The 19127-nt window shown below is 38.8% G+C and overlaps 1 protein-coding gene across 1 annotated transcript in view; it reads left to right on the forward strand.

Moving 5' to 3' along the window:
* Positions 1-512: 512 nt before the first annotated feature.
* The window catches only part of OPRM1 (opioid receptor mu 1), a 58761-nt gene continuing 40146 nt past the window's right edge, over positions 513-19127 (forward strand). Inside the window, exon 1 of the mRNA XM_061428384.1 lies at positions 513-1595. Coding sequence (XP_061284368.1) covers positions 1303-1595 — 293 coding nt within the window. The 5' untranslated portion in view covers positions 513-1302. The remainder of the gene's footprint in view (positions 1596-19127) is intronic.

Here is a 19127-nt window from a genome sequence, read left to right on the forward strand (position 1 = left end):
CTTTCTACAACCAACTGGGGATCTTTAATGATAGTGTTAGTAGTTAAAAGATACATATGCAGACAAATATACCCATGAATAGAAATGAGAATTATTTCAGAATTTGTGTTAACATTACCAAAAAACAAAGACAAGCAAAACAAAATTTATTAATAAAGTAGAAGCATCTGTGGATTTAAAAGTGAATTATCAAATTTTAAAGCATATCAATAATCCTCAACCTTGTATGAGCCATTCCAGTTCCAGATGTCTATGTAGTTTTTCCTGGAATGTCTACACTAGAATACAATGAAATAATGTAGACACTTGGTTTTCACAGTCTTCTACTGAGAAGCACATGTATGAAGGCTGGAGATAAAACCAATAACTCCAAACCTATGAGATTTATATATGGAATGTCACCCTTGTCTTTCTTTGACTTTTCTGGATGCCACAACTCCCTGTGCCTCTTTGTCAGCAAGCTAGACATTAGACGCAAATAAAGCTTCTGCTCCAGGAGAAGTAAGGGAATATGAAGTAAAGGGAATAGATATCCTCTCTAAAAGTTTGTTTCTCATCTCTTTTCAGAGAAGGAATCACTCTTGTTTCAGGCAGGGTTGAAGGGTTGGAAATTCTCCTTTAGTCATGAGACACATGGTGACTTTTTCTGCAAACAGAAAAAGTCTGAGGCAAGGAGGGCTACAGAAGAGGATTCTGTGTACCCTGCACCAAATGATTGTTTAGGCAGCAGGGATAGAAGAGCGCTGGGGTCTGGGATGTCAGGGTGGCGTCAGACCAGCGTCTTTCTGTCATGGTACACTAAGAAAACGGTGCTGGAAAATGTAAGGTCAGCCCCCTTCCTTAACGCTTTGCATCCGCCAAAAACTCTCCGTTTGTCTCACTCTCAACCCCTTCCCTCCAACTCCCTTCCTGGTTCTGTCTGTCCTTAGAGGTGTTTGCACAGAGGAGTGCCGAGTGGGGAAACCAAGTCGTTGGATTGCTTTGCGCAAAATCCACTTCTCTCTCCTCCCTCGGCTCCAGCCTCCGGATCCCGCACAGCCCTCCCCTCCTTCCCCCAAGGCGGTGTGGGGCTGGAGCCCTGTCTGTGTACTTCTAAGGTGGGAGGGGGCTACAAGCAGAGGATAATGTCAGATGCTTAGCTCTCTCCTGCCTGACGTTCCTCTCTGGCTCCGCCGGGGTTGGTCGCTGTAAGAAATAACAGGAGCTGTGGCAGCGGCGAGACGAAGCGGCTCGCGCGTGGAACCCGAAAAGTCAGGGTGCTCGCGGTTATTCCCAACGTGGTCCCAGCCGGCGGTCAGCACCATGGACAGCGGCGCAGTCCCCACGAACGCCAGCAACTGCACTGATCCCTTCACACACCCTTCAAGTTGCTCCCCAGCACCTAGTCCCAGCTCCTGGGTCAACTTCTCCCACTTAGAAGGCAACCTGTCCGACCCATGCGGTCCGAACCGCACCGAGCTGGGAGGGAGCGACAGACTGTGCCCTTCGGCCGGCAGCCCTTCCATGATCACGGCCATCATCATCATGGCCCTCTACTCCATCGTGTGCGTGGTGGGGCTCTTCGGAAACTTCCTGGTCATGTATGTGATTGTCAGGTAAGGAAGGCCACAGGGCTCCGGATTTCGGTGGCTAATAGAGGCATAAAGGGTGTTGGGGGGAAGGATGAGAAAAAAGGAGGTAAAACAGGGGAGAATGTAGAGGTGAAAGTAGAGTGGTTGCTGCTTGAGTACAAAAGCCTACTTTTCTATTCTTCCCTCCGTTAATAAAGAAAGAATCCAAAATTTCAGAAACAGAGAAGTTGCTTTGATAAAAGCTGTAAAGCTCTGGCAAAAAAGAAAAAAAAAAAAAAAAAAAAGCCTCTATCTTACAGCTTGTTTATACTGAGCCAAAAGGGCTCTGGGCTCTTAACCTCAGTGTCCCATAGTCCCTTCCAAAGGAGCTGTGGAAATAATAATTTATGGAAAATAGAAGAGAAACTCTAGTTATTTTATCCTTAATTGGGGGCAGAAGGGGCAGATTTCCTTCTCTGTTCTTTTCATAGATGAACCTTGGCAACTTTCCTGCTCCTGCTGATTTCAGTGTATTTGCTGCACCATTGCTGCACCCTCCTCTTCCTCACTCATAGAGGAAGTTTTTCTGGTGTCTTTCCAGAGTAAATGGTGCTGTTTTGCTGTAACATGACAGCTGTGTTGCCTAGACCAGTTTGCAGTTGGCAGCTACAGATCTTCTAGGGGAGTCACAAACTGAATCAGGAATAGGTCAGGTGGTTCAGAACTGCAGGACTGTTTTTCAATGCCCCCAAAAGTTGAAACAAGTTAGAAGTGACCAAAAGCAGCATAATTCCGGATGATAAACTATTACATAGGGGGTTGTAATGGTTGCCCTAGAGAAATTTAAAAGTGTCTTCATCCAATGAAATTATTTCAGAAGAGTTTGTGGCCCAATTTCTATTTGTCCAGATGTTCCAGGTTTATTTGGCAAAAAGCATACAAGTTCAATATTAGCTGAGATTGATGTAGATTGTGTTAGTGTTGATGTGCCTATTCAAATCCTACATGTTAATATGGAATACTATATTTTAACTTTTGAGAAGTATATAATCATTTTAACACTTTAAAATGGCTCCTGATTTGGGATTTTCTTCCTACTAGGGGTTCTGTGGTACTTCCATGTTTAGCTGCAATATTGGCTTCATCTATTCAGCAAGTATTACAGGTTTCACTGGAGCTCTTAAATCATTTAACAATCATTTTCTTCATTATGCTTTCTTTATCAAGGTGGTACAAGTTATTTGTAATTGATTTTTTCTGCTTTTTATGTCTGATTTCTTTAATTAATGATTGTTAAAGAGTAAAACTAATTTTCTTGATCTTTTGATGAAGAATCATAAGTAGTTTCTCTGAGTAAAGAGCACCATCTATTGCAAAGAAAGCTAACAACAGAAGGAAAAATGCAAGAAGGGAATCAATGGAAGAATTTATTTTTAAAACATTTACTTTATGTAATTCAATACAAAGCTTCCTCTCAAATATGAAAACTGTCTTCTTTTGCATTTATGATAATAAAAATAACAACTGAATCCCTGCCCATGAAGGGAAAATTTATCCTTTCTCCTCAGAAAATTCATGGACTCATAAGCTTATAGGGCCAGAAGGAAACCTAGAGATTTTCTAGGCTAGGTAGGTAAAATGTGGCACAGAAAATATAAATTATTTCTCCAAGGACAGATAAGTTCACTAGTTCAATACCATGGAATTGCTCTTAGCCAATGTAATTTTCTGTTTATTAGAGTGGCTCATGATTTGAGTTAATTCAACTACAACATTGACAGAGTAGGTTAGATAATAATGTGGAAATAATAAATTAATCCAAATTTATGTCTGTAATTCTGAAGAATGAAGGATGAAAAGAAATTATAAAACCATCTTGAAATTCTGTCATCTAAAGCATAATCATTTAGCTTTTATTGCTTCTCTTGGTATTTTCCTTCCTCATTTTTCTCCTCTCTGGTTTATGCTTTTCTATAAAGCAGAAAGCCAATAGAGCAACAACTGGCTATGGAATAAACAGATTAGCTTTATTCTAGTGCTAAAGATATTACTAGTTGGGTGATTTTGTTTTAAAGGTATTACCTCTGAACTTTTGATGACTTGGAAAAGGATGGTGACCTTGTCTCTTACTGAGAACATGATATTATGCTTATTTTCTGTGCTTAAAGTTCCAACCAGAATACAGTACTGTTTGAAAAGTCACCTCAAACACCCACCTGTGCAAGTCAGGTGTTTAATTCCAAGGTCAGGTAATCCTCTGGGAATATGACTATAAACAGAAAAATAGTTCAGTGACCAATGAAGTAATGAGAAAAGCCTCTGAGGAGTGAAGGAACTATATCTATTTAGCTGAGAATATTTAACTAGACTATCTCCATGCTATGGTTATTTCACTACAAAGTGATCAGTTCACAGATATTATTGCCTCTGTGAAAAAGATGAATATAATGCTGTATCTATTAAAGTACTGAGATAAAATGCTTACTTCCTGCTACTATTCAAAATTCAACAAATACTTTAGAATTATTAAGTAGTTAGGGTTTTCTAACCAGATCAACATAACATTTATTAGAATGTCTTAACACATTGACTAGACCATGGGCCTCCAATGACAATGGGAGAAAAATAACAACAAAGATACTATGGATGCCTTGTTAGTTATTTTCTATCCTGTGTCTTCACTTTATCATCATCACACCTTCACCAGCAACATTATTAAAGAATACAAAAAAAAGCTATTATTAATATCTTTGAGATTAAAAAATGATATGTAGTATGCATAAGGGTACAATAAAAAATAAGTGTTAGGAGAAAAATAGCTCATGGAAATTTAAAATATAAAAAAATAAATAAATAAAGAATACAACTTAAGTATCATTCTTACAGTGTTGTTCTAAGAAACATGAGGGAGAAAAAGAGATACTGTCATATATCTAAAGTTTTAAAATCCAGATATTAGATGATAGAATGTTATAACTGTTCATTATCTGAAAGGCTTTATGGTCTTAAAGAAAAAAATTACTTGTGGGATAACTATATTATGAAAATTACCACAAATAGTCTGGAGAAGTTTGGTGATAAAATATTACAAAATACGGCAATCACTTTTTCTTTTTGAAGTAGAAAAGCATAGTTTTATTGTTTTGCCAGGCAAAGGGGGACAGAGTGGGCTTCTGCCTCAGAAACTATATGGCCCCACATAGGAGGATTTGATGAGAGTTTATAGCAACAGTTCAAAGGTCGGATTGTTGATAAGATTAGGGCAGGTATAGGGCCTATACTCCTCGAATCTGGTCTCAGGTGGTCTCCTGGTGTGCATCTCTGGTTCTTTGAATCTGGGATCACTTGGTCTTCTCTGGTGTGAAGAATGCTGACATTTTCCACTTTTTGGGGTTTTTTCAATTTCTAATTTAATTTAAACTTTTTATTTTCTATTGGGATATAGCTGATTAATAATGTTGTGATAGGTGAACATTGAAGGCATTCAGCCCATATATATATATGTATCCTTTCTTCCCTAAATTCCTCTCCCATCCAGGCTGAATGTGGCCATCCTTTAAAATGGGATCAGATCAGATCAGATCAGTCACTCAGTCATGTCCGACTCTTTGAGACCCCATGAATCGCAGCACGCCAGGCCTCCCTGTCCATCACCAACTCCTGGAGTTCACTCAGACTCACATCCATCGAGTCAGTGATGCCATCCAGCCATCTCATCCTCTGTCGTCCCCTTCTCCTCCTGCCCGCAATCCCTCCCAGCATCAGAGTCTTTTCCAATGAGTCAACTCTTCGCATGAGGTGGCCAAAGTACTGGAGTTTCAGCTTCAGCATCATTCCTTCCAAAGAAATCCCAGGGCTGATCTCCTTCAGAATGGACTGGTTGGATCTCCTTGCAGTCCAAGGGGCTCTCTTGTCAAGAATGTTTTAAAGAAAAAAATCAATCAAAATAATGCACAGTTCTGTACAGATCACAAAGCACATTGGAAGGTCTGGCCCACATTGTGACCATTTCAAGCCATATACTGGCTTTCCCTCCTTTTCTGTTTCATTTTTCTTCTTTCCCACCTTTGTTGTTCTTTGTTCAGTTGCTAAAGTGAAAGTGAAAGTGAAAGTGAAGTTGCTCAGTCGTGTCTGACTCTTTGCGGCCCCGTGGACTCTTTGTAGCCCACATGTAGACTCCTCCATCCATGGAATTTTCCAGCCAAGAGTACTGGAGTGGGTTGCCATTTCCTTCTCCAGGGGATCTTCCTGACCCAGGGATCGAACCCAGGTCTCCCGCCATGCAGGCAGATGCTTTACCGTCTGAGCCACCAGGGAAGCCTAAGTCGTGTCTAATTTTTTGCAATCTCATGGACTGCATCACGCCAGGCTTTCCTGTCTTTCACTATCTCCTGGAGTTTATTCAAAGTCATGTCCATTGAATAGATGATGCCATCCAACAATCTTCTGTCACCCTCTTCCTCTCCTGCCCTCAATCTTTCCCAGCATCAGGGTCTTTTCCAATGAGTTGGCTCTCCTCATCAGGTGACCAAAGTATTGGAGCTCCAGCATCAATCATTTCAATGAATATTCAGAGTTGATTTCCTTTAGGATTGACTGCTTTGATCTCCTTGCAGTCCAAGGGGCTCTCAAGAGTCTTCTCCAGCACCACAGTTTGAAAGCATCAGTTCTTCAGTGCTCAGCCTTCCTCCCACCTTGGTTCCCTGAAATCCCTTTCCAAAATGGTTTACCTTCACCCAAGCTGTTGTCTCAGGCACTGCAAAGCTCATCATTTCTATTATTTTATAACTGGCTACTATGTAATTTCTGATTAATAAATAGAGCTTTACAGACTCATTGAGTGTAGGTTGTTGTTAACAATTAGAAATTCTTAAGAAAAATTCTACATAGCCCCAGTCAGAACTACCATGACCGTTTATAAACCAAGCTTTTCCTTTCACCTTTTTTCTGCCTTGGGATTCAGGAAAGGTTTTAGTACATTTTGCTTAATGGAGAGGGAGTAGGCAACAGCCATGGATAGTATGCGGTATCTTCTTGAGGTCAGGGTGTTGGTAGCAGTAGGATCTCTGATATGTAAAGAAAGTGAAGGCTCTCTGAAGAGGCAAACTACCATCTCTTTCTGCACTGATCCCTTGTTGTGTAATAACTGTAAGACTACTCATAACAGGTAAGCTCAAGCAAATGTCAGGGTCCTTGAAAGTGAACTGAGACAACAGACACAAGAAGCATCATATACAAGAAACATCATTTAATGAGCTTGTCACAGCAACTCCTTTCGTTACCCATCTGTTCTTGCTTCAGGCCACCTATTTCCTCCCCTACCAGTACCTCAGTATAAGAGTCCTTGAACCAAGAAATAAATTCAGAGTGGAAGAGTAGCATAGAAGAAAAGAGCCAATAATGGTTCAACTTCAAACTCTTCAGTGCATAATAGTCCCCTTATGTAAAATGGGTCACTTAGGCTAACATCTAGTCTAGTTGGTAACTTGTAGTACCAACATTTTCTATGGTAACTTCAAGGACTGTTTCTCCATAGTTTTTCCACCTTTACTATCTGGAGATAAAAAAGCTAGTCATCTACAACATTAAATGATTTTACATTCCATCTAACTTCCTTGGATTCTAAATGAGCTCAAACAGATTCTGTCAGAGAGAGAAAATGCTGAGCTGCCAGATGTTGTAGTGGTCGATTAAGACAATCAACGACCCTGAAAGTCAAGCCTTTCTTCACTTCCTGGGAGGGAATAAGCAAAAGGTTAAATAGGAAAGGTGCCATCCTCAGTGTTCCATTCTCCCCACAGAAAGGCACAAGGTCACATGTATGAGCACAGATGTGGAGAAGGGGAAAAGAGGCCATCATCTCACCGCACAAGGAGCCCCAAACCATAGGATACTCCCGTTTTATGGACTGAGGGGCCAGGACTAACAAGAAAGGATGGGGTAAAAGTGGGAAAGCACAGAGTCAGAGTAAGAAGAATTTCTTAGAGGACCCCTGATACAAAGGTCTTCAGAGAGACCCCTGGGAAGAGTCTCACCAAAAGCACCAAGGGCTCCCTGAACTCAAGAATTATGCTGAATACTATCCATTCAGCAAAGTGTCTTAAAGCCTTTCCTGAAGGTGTCCAAATGGAGGTTGTCGGGCTAAGGATACATATACACCCAGGAGCATGGTTGGTAAAGGTGGGGGACAGGCACACGTCCTTGCCCACAACTCCCTGGAGACTGTGTACTAAGTAGCGGTGGGAAGGATGCTTCCCCTCGTGAAGGTGCCAGGTAGAGCCTTTGTGATTGCCTGTGGTTGAGTCTCAAAGATCACACAGAAGATTCTGATCTGGACCCAGACGTCTCAGATTCAGCTTAAGTTCTGATCTCTTTCTCTCTTTTTCATTTTCTCTTTAATTTGTTCAGAAGTTGTTTTAATATTGCCTTCAGGAATTAATCACCTTCTGGATGTTGCATTGTAAAACTTATCAGAAAGATTCTACCAAGTCTAACCAAGCAAATCTTTGTAAGCCAATGGGGAGGGTAGGTAGGGCTTTTACACAGGATGAAACATGCAATGGAGTATATGAAATGAGAAAGAGATCACTCTATTCTGGACATCAGTTTCTGTCCAGGCAAGGATATTTTCAAGTGCACTTTGCTTTTTCAATTCAATCAGGTATTAGTTTATCGGTTAGATATAAGTAGGTGTCCTGAAGTGGTTCAAATAGTAATCATTAAGATGTACTAACAAGTATTAGTATAATTTAATGTTGAATAAATTAAACCAAGCTGATCCACTCACTGTTTTCAAAAATGCTATATATTAATTTCCTTTATACCTTTTCTTTACTTTTTCTATTTTGCCTTGTGACCTCAATACTTCTTTCTTCTATCAAAATTCTTCTTCTTCTTCAAGTCCCAACTTAAATCCATTCCACTTTGAAGCCTCCTCAAAGTATTCTTACCACCAATTTCCCTGAAGTGTAGTCCATAATAAATGCTACTATTGTGAAAAATCTGTGCATTTTCTTATAAGTTTATCAAAATAACTGATGCTAATCCTTGAAAACTTGATCTATAGTCGTAGATCTCTCTGCATTAGCCAAAAAGTTCAACATTTCAGACTTAAATAACAGGACTGCATATATTTAAAATACTCTGTAATCCAAAGTTTTCAGCACAGCCAATATTCCTCAGATTATTCAAATGTAAAGCTTAATTCAGACAATTCCCTCAATTCATTGCCTTGTTCATGCATATTTAGCCTTTATGACTTGAGCTATGAAAATGGATCTGCCAAAAGTCTACAAATAATAAATGCTGGAGAGGGTGTGGAGAAAAGGGAACCCTCTTACACTGTTGGTGGGAATGCAAACTAGTACAGCCACTATGGAGAACAGTGTGGAGATTCCTTAAAAAACTGGAAATAGAACTGCCTTATGACCCAGCAATCCCACTGCTGGGCATACACACTGAGGAAACCAGAAGGGAAGGAGACACGTGTACCCCAATGTTCATCGCAGCACTGTTTATAATAGCCAAGACATGGAAGCAACCTAGATGTCCATCAGCAGATGAATGGATAAAGAAAGCTGTGGTACATATACACAATGGAGTATTACTCAGCCATTAAAAAGAATACATTTGAATCAGTTCTAATGAGGTGGATGAAACTGGAGCCTATTATACAGAGTGAAGTAAGCCAGAAGGAAAAACATAAATACAGTATACTAATGCATATATATGGTATTTAGAAAGATGGTAACAATAACCCGGTGTACGAGACAGCAAAAGAGACACTGATGTATAGAACAGTATTATGGACTCTGTGGGAGAGGGAGAGGGTGGGAAGATTTGGGAGAATGGCAATGAAACATGTAAAATATCATGTAGGAAACGAGTTGCCAGTCCAGGTTCGATGCACGATGCTGGATGCTTGGGGCTGGTGCACTGGACGGCCCAGAGGGATGGTATGGGGAGGGAGGAGGGAGGAGGGTTCAGGATGGGGAACACATGTATACCTGTGGTGGATTCATTTTGATATTTGGCAAAACTAATACAATTATGTAAAGTTTAAAAATAAAATAAAATTAGAAAAAAAAAAAGAAAGAAAATGGATCTGTACCAATAGATTGATATCAGCAAATAATAAATTCAAATAAGATGCATATATATCTACACACGAGCCCACAAACTTTGAATAGGAAATAGATTGTTAGTCTTATAATTTACCTAGAGAAAGTCAAATTTTAAAGAGTTAAAAAATTAAAATTATATTTTATATTAAAAAGTATATAAATTAAAATTTTATATTAAAAATATAATCAATTCTCATTTTTCATGGTCGTTTCCCACCCCCCCCCATGAATTCACTTTACCTACTGAATTAGAGAAGACTGAAGCTTTGCTTCTAGGGGAAGTATAGGGGGAGGATCTTGTGAGTGTACAGTTACATTTTTATCAACTAATCAATACATAATGTTCTGTTATGTGTGTTCCTGTTAAAAGGCATCTTATTTAATATGTATTGTTGACTCATGGGCTTTTAACTCATGACCAAACCCTCTATAACATCTGCATGAAACTTATCTAAGATGTCTACTCTCTCTGTTAGGCACCTCACAGTCCTCTTGTGTTTAAGATTCTAATAGCACTTCAGCACTACTTCTGGGGACATTTTTTAAAATTTTTATTTTATGTTGGAGTATAGTTGATTAACAATGATATGCTACTTTCATGTGTACAGCCAAGTGATTTAGTTATACGTATACTTATATCTGGACTTCCCTGGTGCCTCAGATGGTAAAGAATCCACCTGCGACACGGGAGACCTGGATTAAATCCCTGGGTTGGGAAGATCCCCTGGAGGAAGGCATGGCAACCCACTCCAGTATTCTTGCCTGGAGAAACCCCATGGACAGAGGAGCCTGGCAGACTACAGTCCATAGGGATACAAAGAGTTGGACACGACTGAGCAACCAAGTACAGCAAACACATACCTATGTCTGGGGCTTTCCAGGTGGTGCTAGCAGCTAAGAACTAGCCTACCAATGCAGGAGACTTAAGAGATGTGAGTTCGATCCCTGGGTTGGGAAGATCCCCTGGAGGAGGGCATGATGATCCACTCCAGTATTCTTGCCTGGAAAATCCCATAGACAGAGCAGTCTGGTGGGCTACAGTCCACGGGGGTTGCAAAGAGCCAGACACAACTGAAGCAACTTAGCACACAGAACACTTACCTATATCTATTATTTTTTCAGTTTTTTTTTGCATATAGGTAATTCAGAATATTGAGTTGAGTTCCCTATGTTATACAGTAGGTCCTTGTCCATTGTTTCTATATAGTGTACTTGATATTTATAGTCAACAAAGTTTGGAGTAATTTTTAAGCCACAAAATTCTTACCCTAGTTTTCAATAGAAAGCTAAACTGCCTATAATTTAATGGCTCCAGATGTGTGAATTAGCCTGGTCCCTCCACTCTGAGAAGGGTGAGAATGCACCAGTGAAGTAGGGAGATAATTCTGGAACCTAAAAAAATCTGTTTTATACCAAGGTGTTTTCATAAGCCAGTGTAAAGTTTGGATTTAAATGATTCCAAGGTAAGAATTCCCCTTATTTTACTACATTCAGATGTACACACAACTGACAGCCATCAGATGAAGAGGGATGACCTCGGGGTCTAGACCAGGTGTTAAAAATGTTTCCTGTAAAGGGCCAGAAAGTAAATTTATTAGGCTTTGTTGCCACATGGTATCTGATACAATTATTCCACTCTGCCACAGTAGCCCAAAAGTATCCATAGACAAAATGAAAATAGATGGTCATGACTGTGTTCCAATAAAACTGTATGTAGACACAGAAATGTGAATTTCTATATAATTTTTGCATGCCCCAAAATATTATTTTCTCAACCACTTAAAAATATAAAACTACCTATAAACTTATTTTTGGTTTTTGTTATTCTAACTAAAACAGATGTAGAAGGCAGACATGGAAAAATTTAGCTTCTAAAATGTTTCTCATTAACAACAAAAAAAGAATTGATTTTCTAATAGCATATTTAATAATTTTACCTAATGTTTTATGAATATAATATTTTAAATTTTATGAAAATCCATACATTTGATTATCAGAAAATAATCATGCCATATGTTCTTTTGTTGACTCATTTTGCAAGAATGAAATGATTCTTCTTTCAGTACAAAATAATACAAACCTTTCTTTTGGTTTACTTGATTCTATAATGCAAATTATTCCATAATAAGTGTTACCAAACTACTTCTTTATAGCATCCTCAGATTAAAAGCAACCAAGTTAATTATTATACATATAAAAAATTAAAATACAAGTTACAAATGTAAAACCATTCTGACAGAATCCCATTCTTAGCTGGCAAATTTGGCCCACAAGCTGTCATTTGCCAAACTCTGGTACAGATGTACTGAGTAGAATTCATAGTCTTGCAGTGGTCATAAAAAAGAGCATATTTTCTTCTTCGGCAAATTTGATTGCATTTTGTTATTTACTATATGGAAGCAAAGCATTTGTTAAAATATCTAGTACCGACTTGCAGTGTTTTTCAAGAAGAAGAAATATCAGCACAAAATGAGGTTTCATACAAATCAGCTGAGCCACAAGGGAAGCCCAAGAATACTGGAGTGGGTAGCCTATCCCTTCTCTAGTGGGTCTTCCCAACCCAGGGTCTCCTGCATCGCAGGCAGATTCTTTACCAACTAAGCTATCAGGGAAGCCCCATACAAAACATAAAAGCTCTCACTGATTTTTTGGAAAGAGAATACCCCTTTTTTATGACAGAGGATACCGTTTTTCTGAAACGGATATTGAAGTTGGGTCAAAAAAGTAATCACACAGGACCATCTCCATGTCACTCCAGTGGCCATCTTCAACTCCTCGTCTTCATCTAACCCAGACAATCTACAATATTCATTACCACTCTTGGCCAGGGATTAGGGAGTAAGTGCTTAGAAAATAGTGGTTCTGAAAAATTACCGTCTATTGGATATGCTTTGTGGTTATCTTAAATTGGTGCAATTTTCTAGGCCTTCTCACAGTATTTTCATCTTCAATCATTTGAAGCTTTCAGGAAAAACTGGAACTGTCACCCATAAATTCATATTAGCTTCTTAGCAAATATGAAATCTGTTCTCAAAGACACCTGTGCCTGCACGCACACCCACCCCCATGCACCCAGGTGGTGACTGGCAGCTTCATCTCCCTCCACTTCTATTTAGGCATCTGAAGCACAGAAGCTCATCACTTGGAATTTTTTCCTCTTCTTTCTGACTTACATAACTTGATCATTTTTTAAAAATTTGTTTTTAGCGGTTTTCAAAAGTCGCTTTGAAAAGGTTTATTGACTGTGTTTTAAAATTTAGACTGCCCAGCCAACTAAAGAGGACTAGGGGCAGCCTAGGTATTCTGCGGTATTTGTAATCTTCTGGCTTCCTGCCTTTGGTTTTGCTCAATCATTTCCTAAAATTCCCTGGAATCTCTTCTTTGTCTGATTTCGCATCTTTAATTCAGTCCCCATTTGTATTCAAATGACTGCTTCTTTGATTACTTGTGCTCAGAGAAAACTTTCTGGAATGTCCAGGAATTCTTTAGATCAGCCAGGTGGCCACTAGGTACAAGTCCACAAGGAGAGCCAAGTTAGGGAATGTTCCAAATGGATGAGTAAGATAGTCTAGCTGAAGAATGCTACAGTTCCCAGAATTTCTTACGTGAGATTTTTGGAGCTAAATTCTAGCAAGAAACCCAGGCAGGATAAAATGAATAATCAAATTTGATTCTCCTTCGAGTTAACTCATGGAGTATCCGAGGTATTACAGAAACCCTTGCAACACACTTAGACACCAAGAAGATCTCTCAGATCTTCTATTCCAGTGGTTCTCAATATTGATCACATGTTAGAATCACTATGAAGGATTTTTTTTAAGTGATCTTATTTATTTATTTATGGATTTATTTTGGCTGCACGCAGGCTCTCTCTAGTTATGGAAAGCTGGGGTTACTCTTCCTTGCTGTGCACAGGCTTCTCACTGTGGTGGCTTCTCTCATCGCAGAGCACTGGTTTGAGGGTACACAGGCTTCAGTAGTTGTGGGTCACAGGCTTATTGCCCCATGGCATGTGGGATCTTCATTTCCTAACTGAAAATTGAACCATGTTCTCTGCTTTGGCAGGTGGATTCTCAACTACTGGGCCAGCAGGGAAATCTAGAATCACCTGGGAAGAAGGCTTTAAAAAAAGAAAGAATACCTGTTTCCACCTAGGACTAATTAAATTAGACACTCCGTGCATAGCTCCTGGGCATAGATAGATCTAAAATCTTCCCTGGTGAGTCTGGTGAGTCTAATGATTCTAGTGTACAGTCAAGATTGAGGTGCATAGATCTGGACCTCTATTTCATGGAGGAGAAAACAGTCCTGCTGGGCAAGGAGGTTTAAGAGATCTATCCACATGTTTGACTTCTCTGAATGTTAAGAAGCTGTTTATAGAATAAATAGTAAATTAAACTACCTCCCTGAAAAGCAAAAGCCCAGGATGTCTTAAAAAGCTCCCTGAAATTGACCAATCAGCTCCATTAATAATAGGCGTTCTAGCGTGGACACAGTGCTAACCTTAGGACGAGGAGACTCATGTTTGAATCTCTGCCTCTCACTAGTTATCAGAGCCACAGAGCTTCCCTGAGTCTCACTAGTTAACTTTACCAAAGGAATGGTAATCACATTCAACCTCACTTGGAGTTTAGGTCCAAATTAGATAAGATATACAGAAATGTGCAGTAAATTCTATAAGTGCTATATAAGAGTAAGGAGTTTAGTTATTTGCTTCCCTGGTGGCACAGTTGGTAAAAGAATCTGCCTGCAATGTGGGAGGCCTGGGTTTGATCTCTAGGTTGGGAAGATCCCCTGGAGGAGTGCATGGCAACCCACTCCAGTATTCTGGCCAGGAGAATTTCATGGACTGTATAGTCCATGGGATAGCAAAGTGTCAGACAGGACTGAGTGACTTTCACTTTCACTTTCCCTCCCTCTGGGAATTTCTTCTCTTCCCTCCCACTGGGTTCACTCATCAGCATGCAAGATCTCAACATTCACTCAGTATTCTTGCCTTCTCATAAATCAATCATATTATTACACTTTGAAACACAGCTTAGCCTTTTGGAATCATGATTTCTGCAGAGGTAAGGCAAGGCATTGCATGGAGTCCCTGTTGTCGTTCTTGGATTTATTCCAATGCCCTGGATTACTCTAATTTCATTTTGTTGGCACTAAGATGATGTGAACAGAATTCTAAGGACATTTAACCACAATTTACTCAGCTCCCTATTGATTAGCTTCTCTATATCATATAAAAAGTTTGATAGAAAAAAAAGACAAAAACCAATTATTTTTTGGAAAAAAAAATCTATTTTTAAGTTAAATGTTTCACATTTAAACTGGTATTATAGTCAAAGTGTCTAAGGCAGAATCTAAGTCTAAACACAGACTTCATATGATGAAACTCCTTTTTACTCAGCAGAAGAGTTTACTTGAATTAGAAAAAATAACTCGTAAGAGTGGTGTCCTCTGAATACAAGCTTTGAAAATTTAGAAATTTTAATAACATCTTTGCAAAAAGTCCTGGCTTCTGTTAGAGTCTGACTCACTAATCACAGTAAGATAGGTGAAAAACATGGAGCTCTTCATGGAGGATGCATTAATGATGGTACAGTGAGTCTGTGTGAATGTCTATTCCTAACACCTTCATAATGGATTTTTCCAGGACTTGCAAGGCAATGCCTGTCAACTTTTAAAATCAGAGCAGTAAGCACTACAAATAAAGCAAGCACAAACTAGAAAATAACTAGAAAATCTTTGAGATCTACAGTGTCCCTGAAAGCTGAGAGTATTCCAAGTACAGAAACTGTAGGGGAACAAGGAGATCAATGAAAGAAAAGGCCTTTGCTTCTGAGCAATTTTTCACTGAAACACTGGGTTCAGTGCCAGCGAAAGGTTGAGCATTTTGTCGGGGAGTATTAAATGCTAATTGAAAAATGCTGCTGGCAGTATAACCTGAATATCAGACCCTGATTGTGCCTGCCAAAAAGAACAAGGGAAATTATTGTCAACATTATAATTTCATACTTACTCAGTCCCCATCAGTACTAAAGAGGAAACCACATGGGTTGAATGGAATTGAATATGAGCACGCTTCTGGTGATGTTGGTGACCCAAGGCCACTAAGAGGTGTTATTAAAAGCAGGCAATAATGAGATCCTTCAAACAGTCTTTCCTTCTAATGACAAAAGAAAGCTTATTTAACTACATGGCAAAATAAACAAAACATATAAAGGATATGCATTTAGACAAGGAAAAATATTGTAAACCAAACTAATACTAAAGAAGATGAATTTGAAGCTCATGTTTGTTGAAAATTACTTCCAAAGCACCCTCTTAGAGGCTCCAAAATATACCATTAAGAAAAATAGACTGAGTTCTCATGCTCAGTTGCTCAGTCATGTCTGACTCTTTATAACCCCTTGGACTGTAGCCTGCCAGGCTTCTCTGTCCATGGGATTTTTCAGGCAAAAATACTAGAATGGTTGCCTCCTCCTGAGTATGGTCCCAACCCAGGGATTGAACCTATGCCTCCTGAATTGGCAGATGAATACTTTACTACTGAGCCACCTGGGAAGCCCAGATCAGGTTCTACCTATCTCTAAAAGTACAGTCTAGTGGAGAAGAAAATTAAACCATTTCACCAGCTGATAAATGTCAAAGGTAGGACTATGGTAACTAACCCGGGGTTCTTCAATCATACTATCTGGCAAACACTTTTCCCTGGGTTTACTGCAATGGGATACTTTTTGATTTGTCTTTATTTAATTTTCCAAATTTCATTAAACATATTATTCATGTTTCAGAGACAAGATAAAGAAAAGTGAGTGGAGTGGGCCTTGGTTAATTTTCATAGAACAGTGAAAGAGAACCCCATTGACTAGGATTTATAAGTATTTCTCAAAGCAGATGTTACAAATATCCCACAAGTATGAAGGATAACGCAGTGACAGAGTGGAGTCTGGAATGAATGGGATTCACAGAAGAAAATCTCAAGAACCATTGCTGTAAGACACTCCTCAGTGTCCCTGCCTTGAAACAATGTCTGTCTTATTTCTGAACACCCTGTCATTCAGAAACACAGGCAGCAGAGAGCTCAAGTTAAAAGTCAAGCTCAAATCTTCTGTTCTTTAAAATTGCTCCATTTTGTGGAATTTAAGGTACAAGTATCAAAGGAGAAATTGATGTCATCTTTTGAAAAAGGATCATTACTCTGAAAGTAAACAGAAGTTTTCAGTCTTTAAATAAATGTGTCACATTTCCATGAAAGACACTGGTACATGAGTCAATGCCTCAAAGCATATATTAAGACATGTAAACCAAACCAATGATAATTTCCTCCAGAGCACTATTTTTTCAACACTTTAGAAACTCAAAAATAAAAGCATATGAATGAATGAATGAGCATGCCCTTTCACACACCCTTACTTTAATTGCTTTAGAAAACATGTTTTACAAAAAGATATATGTCCTTTATCAGAAATTTTAATCTCCTGGAACAATAATAGAATTCATGCTTTGATGTAGCTGAGATATTCTGCCCACACAGTTGTTTGAAGTTAAGTTGATATTTAAAAATAATATATTCTAGTCAACATTCTAGTCAAGATAGATGAAGATGTGAAGTTAAACATATCAAATCATTGAGGGGGGGGAGGGGTCAAGGAAAATAGCTGTGATTTTAGAAAAATCTGGGTTTTGATGCATCAGTTGCCTTTAGCACACACGAGAAAACATTCTAAAAAATCAATACAAGCAGAGCAAAATTAACACTTTTATAAGTATCAACATTTAACCTCTGTCTTATCAGAGCACATGGTATCTGCTTCATTAAATTTGAAATCCATAAGAGGCATCGTCATCATCATCACTTTAGCTAACGTTTGTTAAAAGTTACAGTATACATTAGCCTCCATATCAATAATCTTTAAACATACTATTGAAATGTTTTTCATCTTTACATCAACCACTTAAGGAAGATACTGATATCTTTCAAGTTTTACAAATGAAGAGAGCATATCTCAGAAAAGTTAAGTCAGATCAGATCAGATCAGTCGCTCAGTGATGTCTGACTTTTTGCGACCCCATGAATCGCAGCACGCCAGACCTCCCTGTCCATCACCAACTCCCGGAGTTCACTCAGACTCATGTCCATCGAGTCAGCGATGCCATCCAGCCATCTCATCCTCTGTCGTCCCCTTCTCCTCCTGCCCCCAATCCCTCCCAGCATCAGAAAAGTTAAGTAATTAGCCCAAATTTGCCAGTTAATAAATGATAATACTAAGATCTGAAACAAGACCTATATGGCCATGAATTTAAGGTCTTTCAAAACTGTTATGCTTAGTTTCATCGTGCTAGTTTTTGAGGTCTCTCTAGGATGACTGACTAGCCTATTATCTTACTTTACCTATCATAATTCCCAGAATGCTCCATAATTGATAACCTCTTCATGACTTTTTCTTTATTGATAGGCTGTGCCCCCACTGAAATAAGAATAAAGAAAATAGGAAAGTTGGCTTTTGATAGGCCAAAATCTGGAGTTTTCCCTTCGTATTAAGCTGTGACATTTTGGATTGAACTTCTGTCTCTGGGATAACTGGATTCAGGTCTCTGATTGAGTCTGCCCTTCAACCTCAAAAAAAATAAAAAAAATAAAATCCATTAATTATTTGTGGAACTTCTAACTACAAAAACTCAATTGTGATATAAAGGTACTCTTTTTCTTGATCCCCAGAAGCATCGTTTTATGCTGTGAGCACCATATGCTAACAATTCACATCAATAAACTGATCAGGAGACAGCCAGGATGCCAATCTCAATACTGCAAGCGACAGATCAAACTAGGCTTTTTGAATCTATTATATAGCCAAACGCCAGGCCATTCTCAAGTTTCCCTTTATTTCAGTGATCCCTTTTTACATTTCTAAAAAAAAAAAACCAAAATTTACAAAATTGTAAGCTCCCCGAGGATGAGACTATCTTTAAAAAAAAAAAAATTATCCTATCCCTGAATTTAACAGAGTAACAAAGGGTAATAGGACATAATGGAGCTGAAATGTTTCAGTACATTGAATTATACTGATTATACTGTTATGTTAATGCCATGCTTATTTCAGCCCTCCGTGTTTCCGTGTCCCATTTCTGGTTTGCCAAAATAAGAACTTTCAGAACATTGTTTCTCTGAGTGTTAATAGCTGAAAGAAACTTGGAATTTTCCAAAGTGAAATTCTTATAACATGGGTAGTTTTTGTTTAATTGGGGGGGCAAAAATATTTTCCATATTCAAGTTGAGATGAGAACCTAGGTCTGTGGAGTCCTTACTTTTTCCTTCTCCAACTTCATTGTCCCCAGGAATCCAAATGGGAGAGGGGTTATTGAGAGATAAGAAAGACTGAAAAAAATTAGATCTGGAAGAATTAATTCTGGAAGAATTTGAGAAGAATCAATCAGTGAGAAAAGATACACTTTG

The sequence above is a fragment of the Bos javanicus genome, chromosome 9, assembly GCF_032452875.1.
Source record: "Bos javanicus breed banteng chromosome 9, ARS-OSU_banteng_1.0, whole genome shotgun sequence".
In the NCBI taxonomy this organism is placed as follows: Eukaryota; Metazoa; Chordata; class Mammalia; order Artiodactyla; family Bovidae; genus Bos; species Bos javanicus.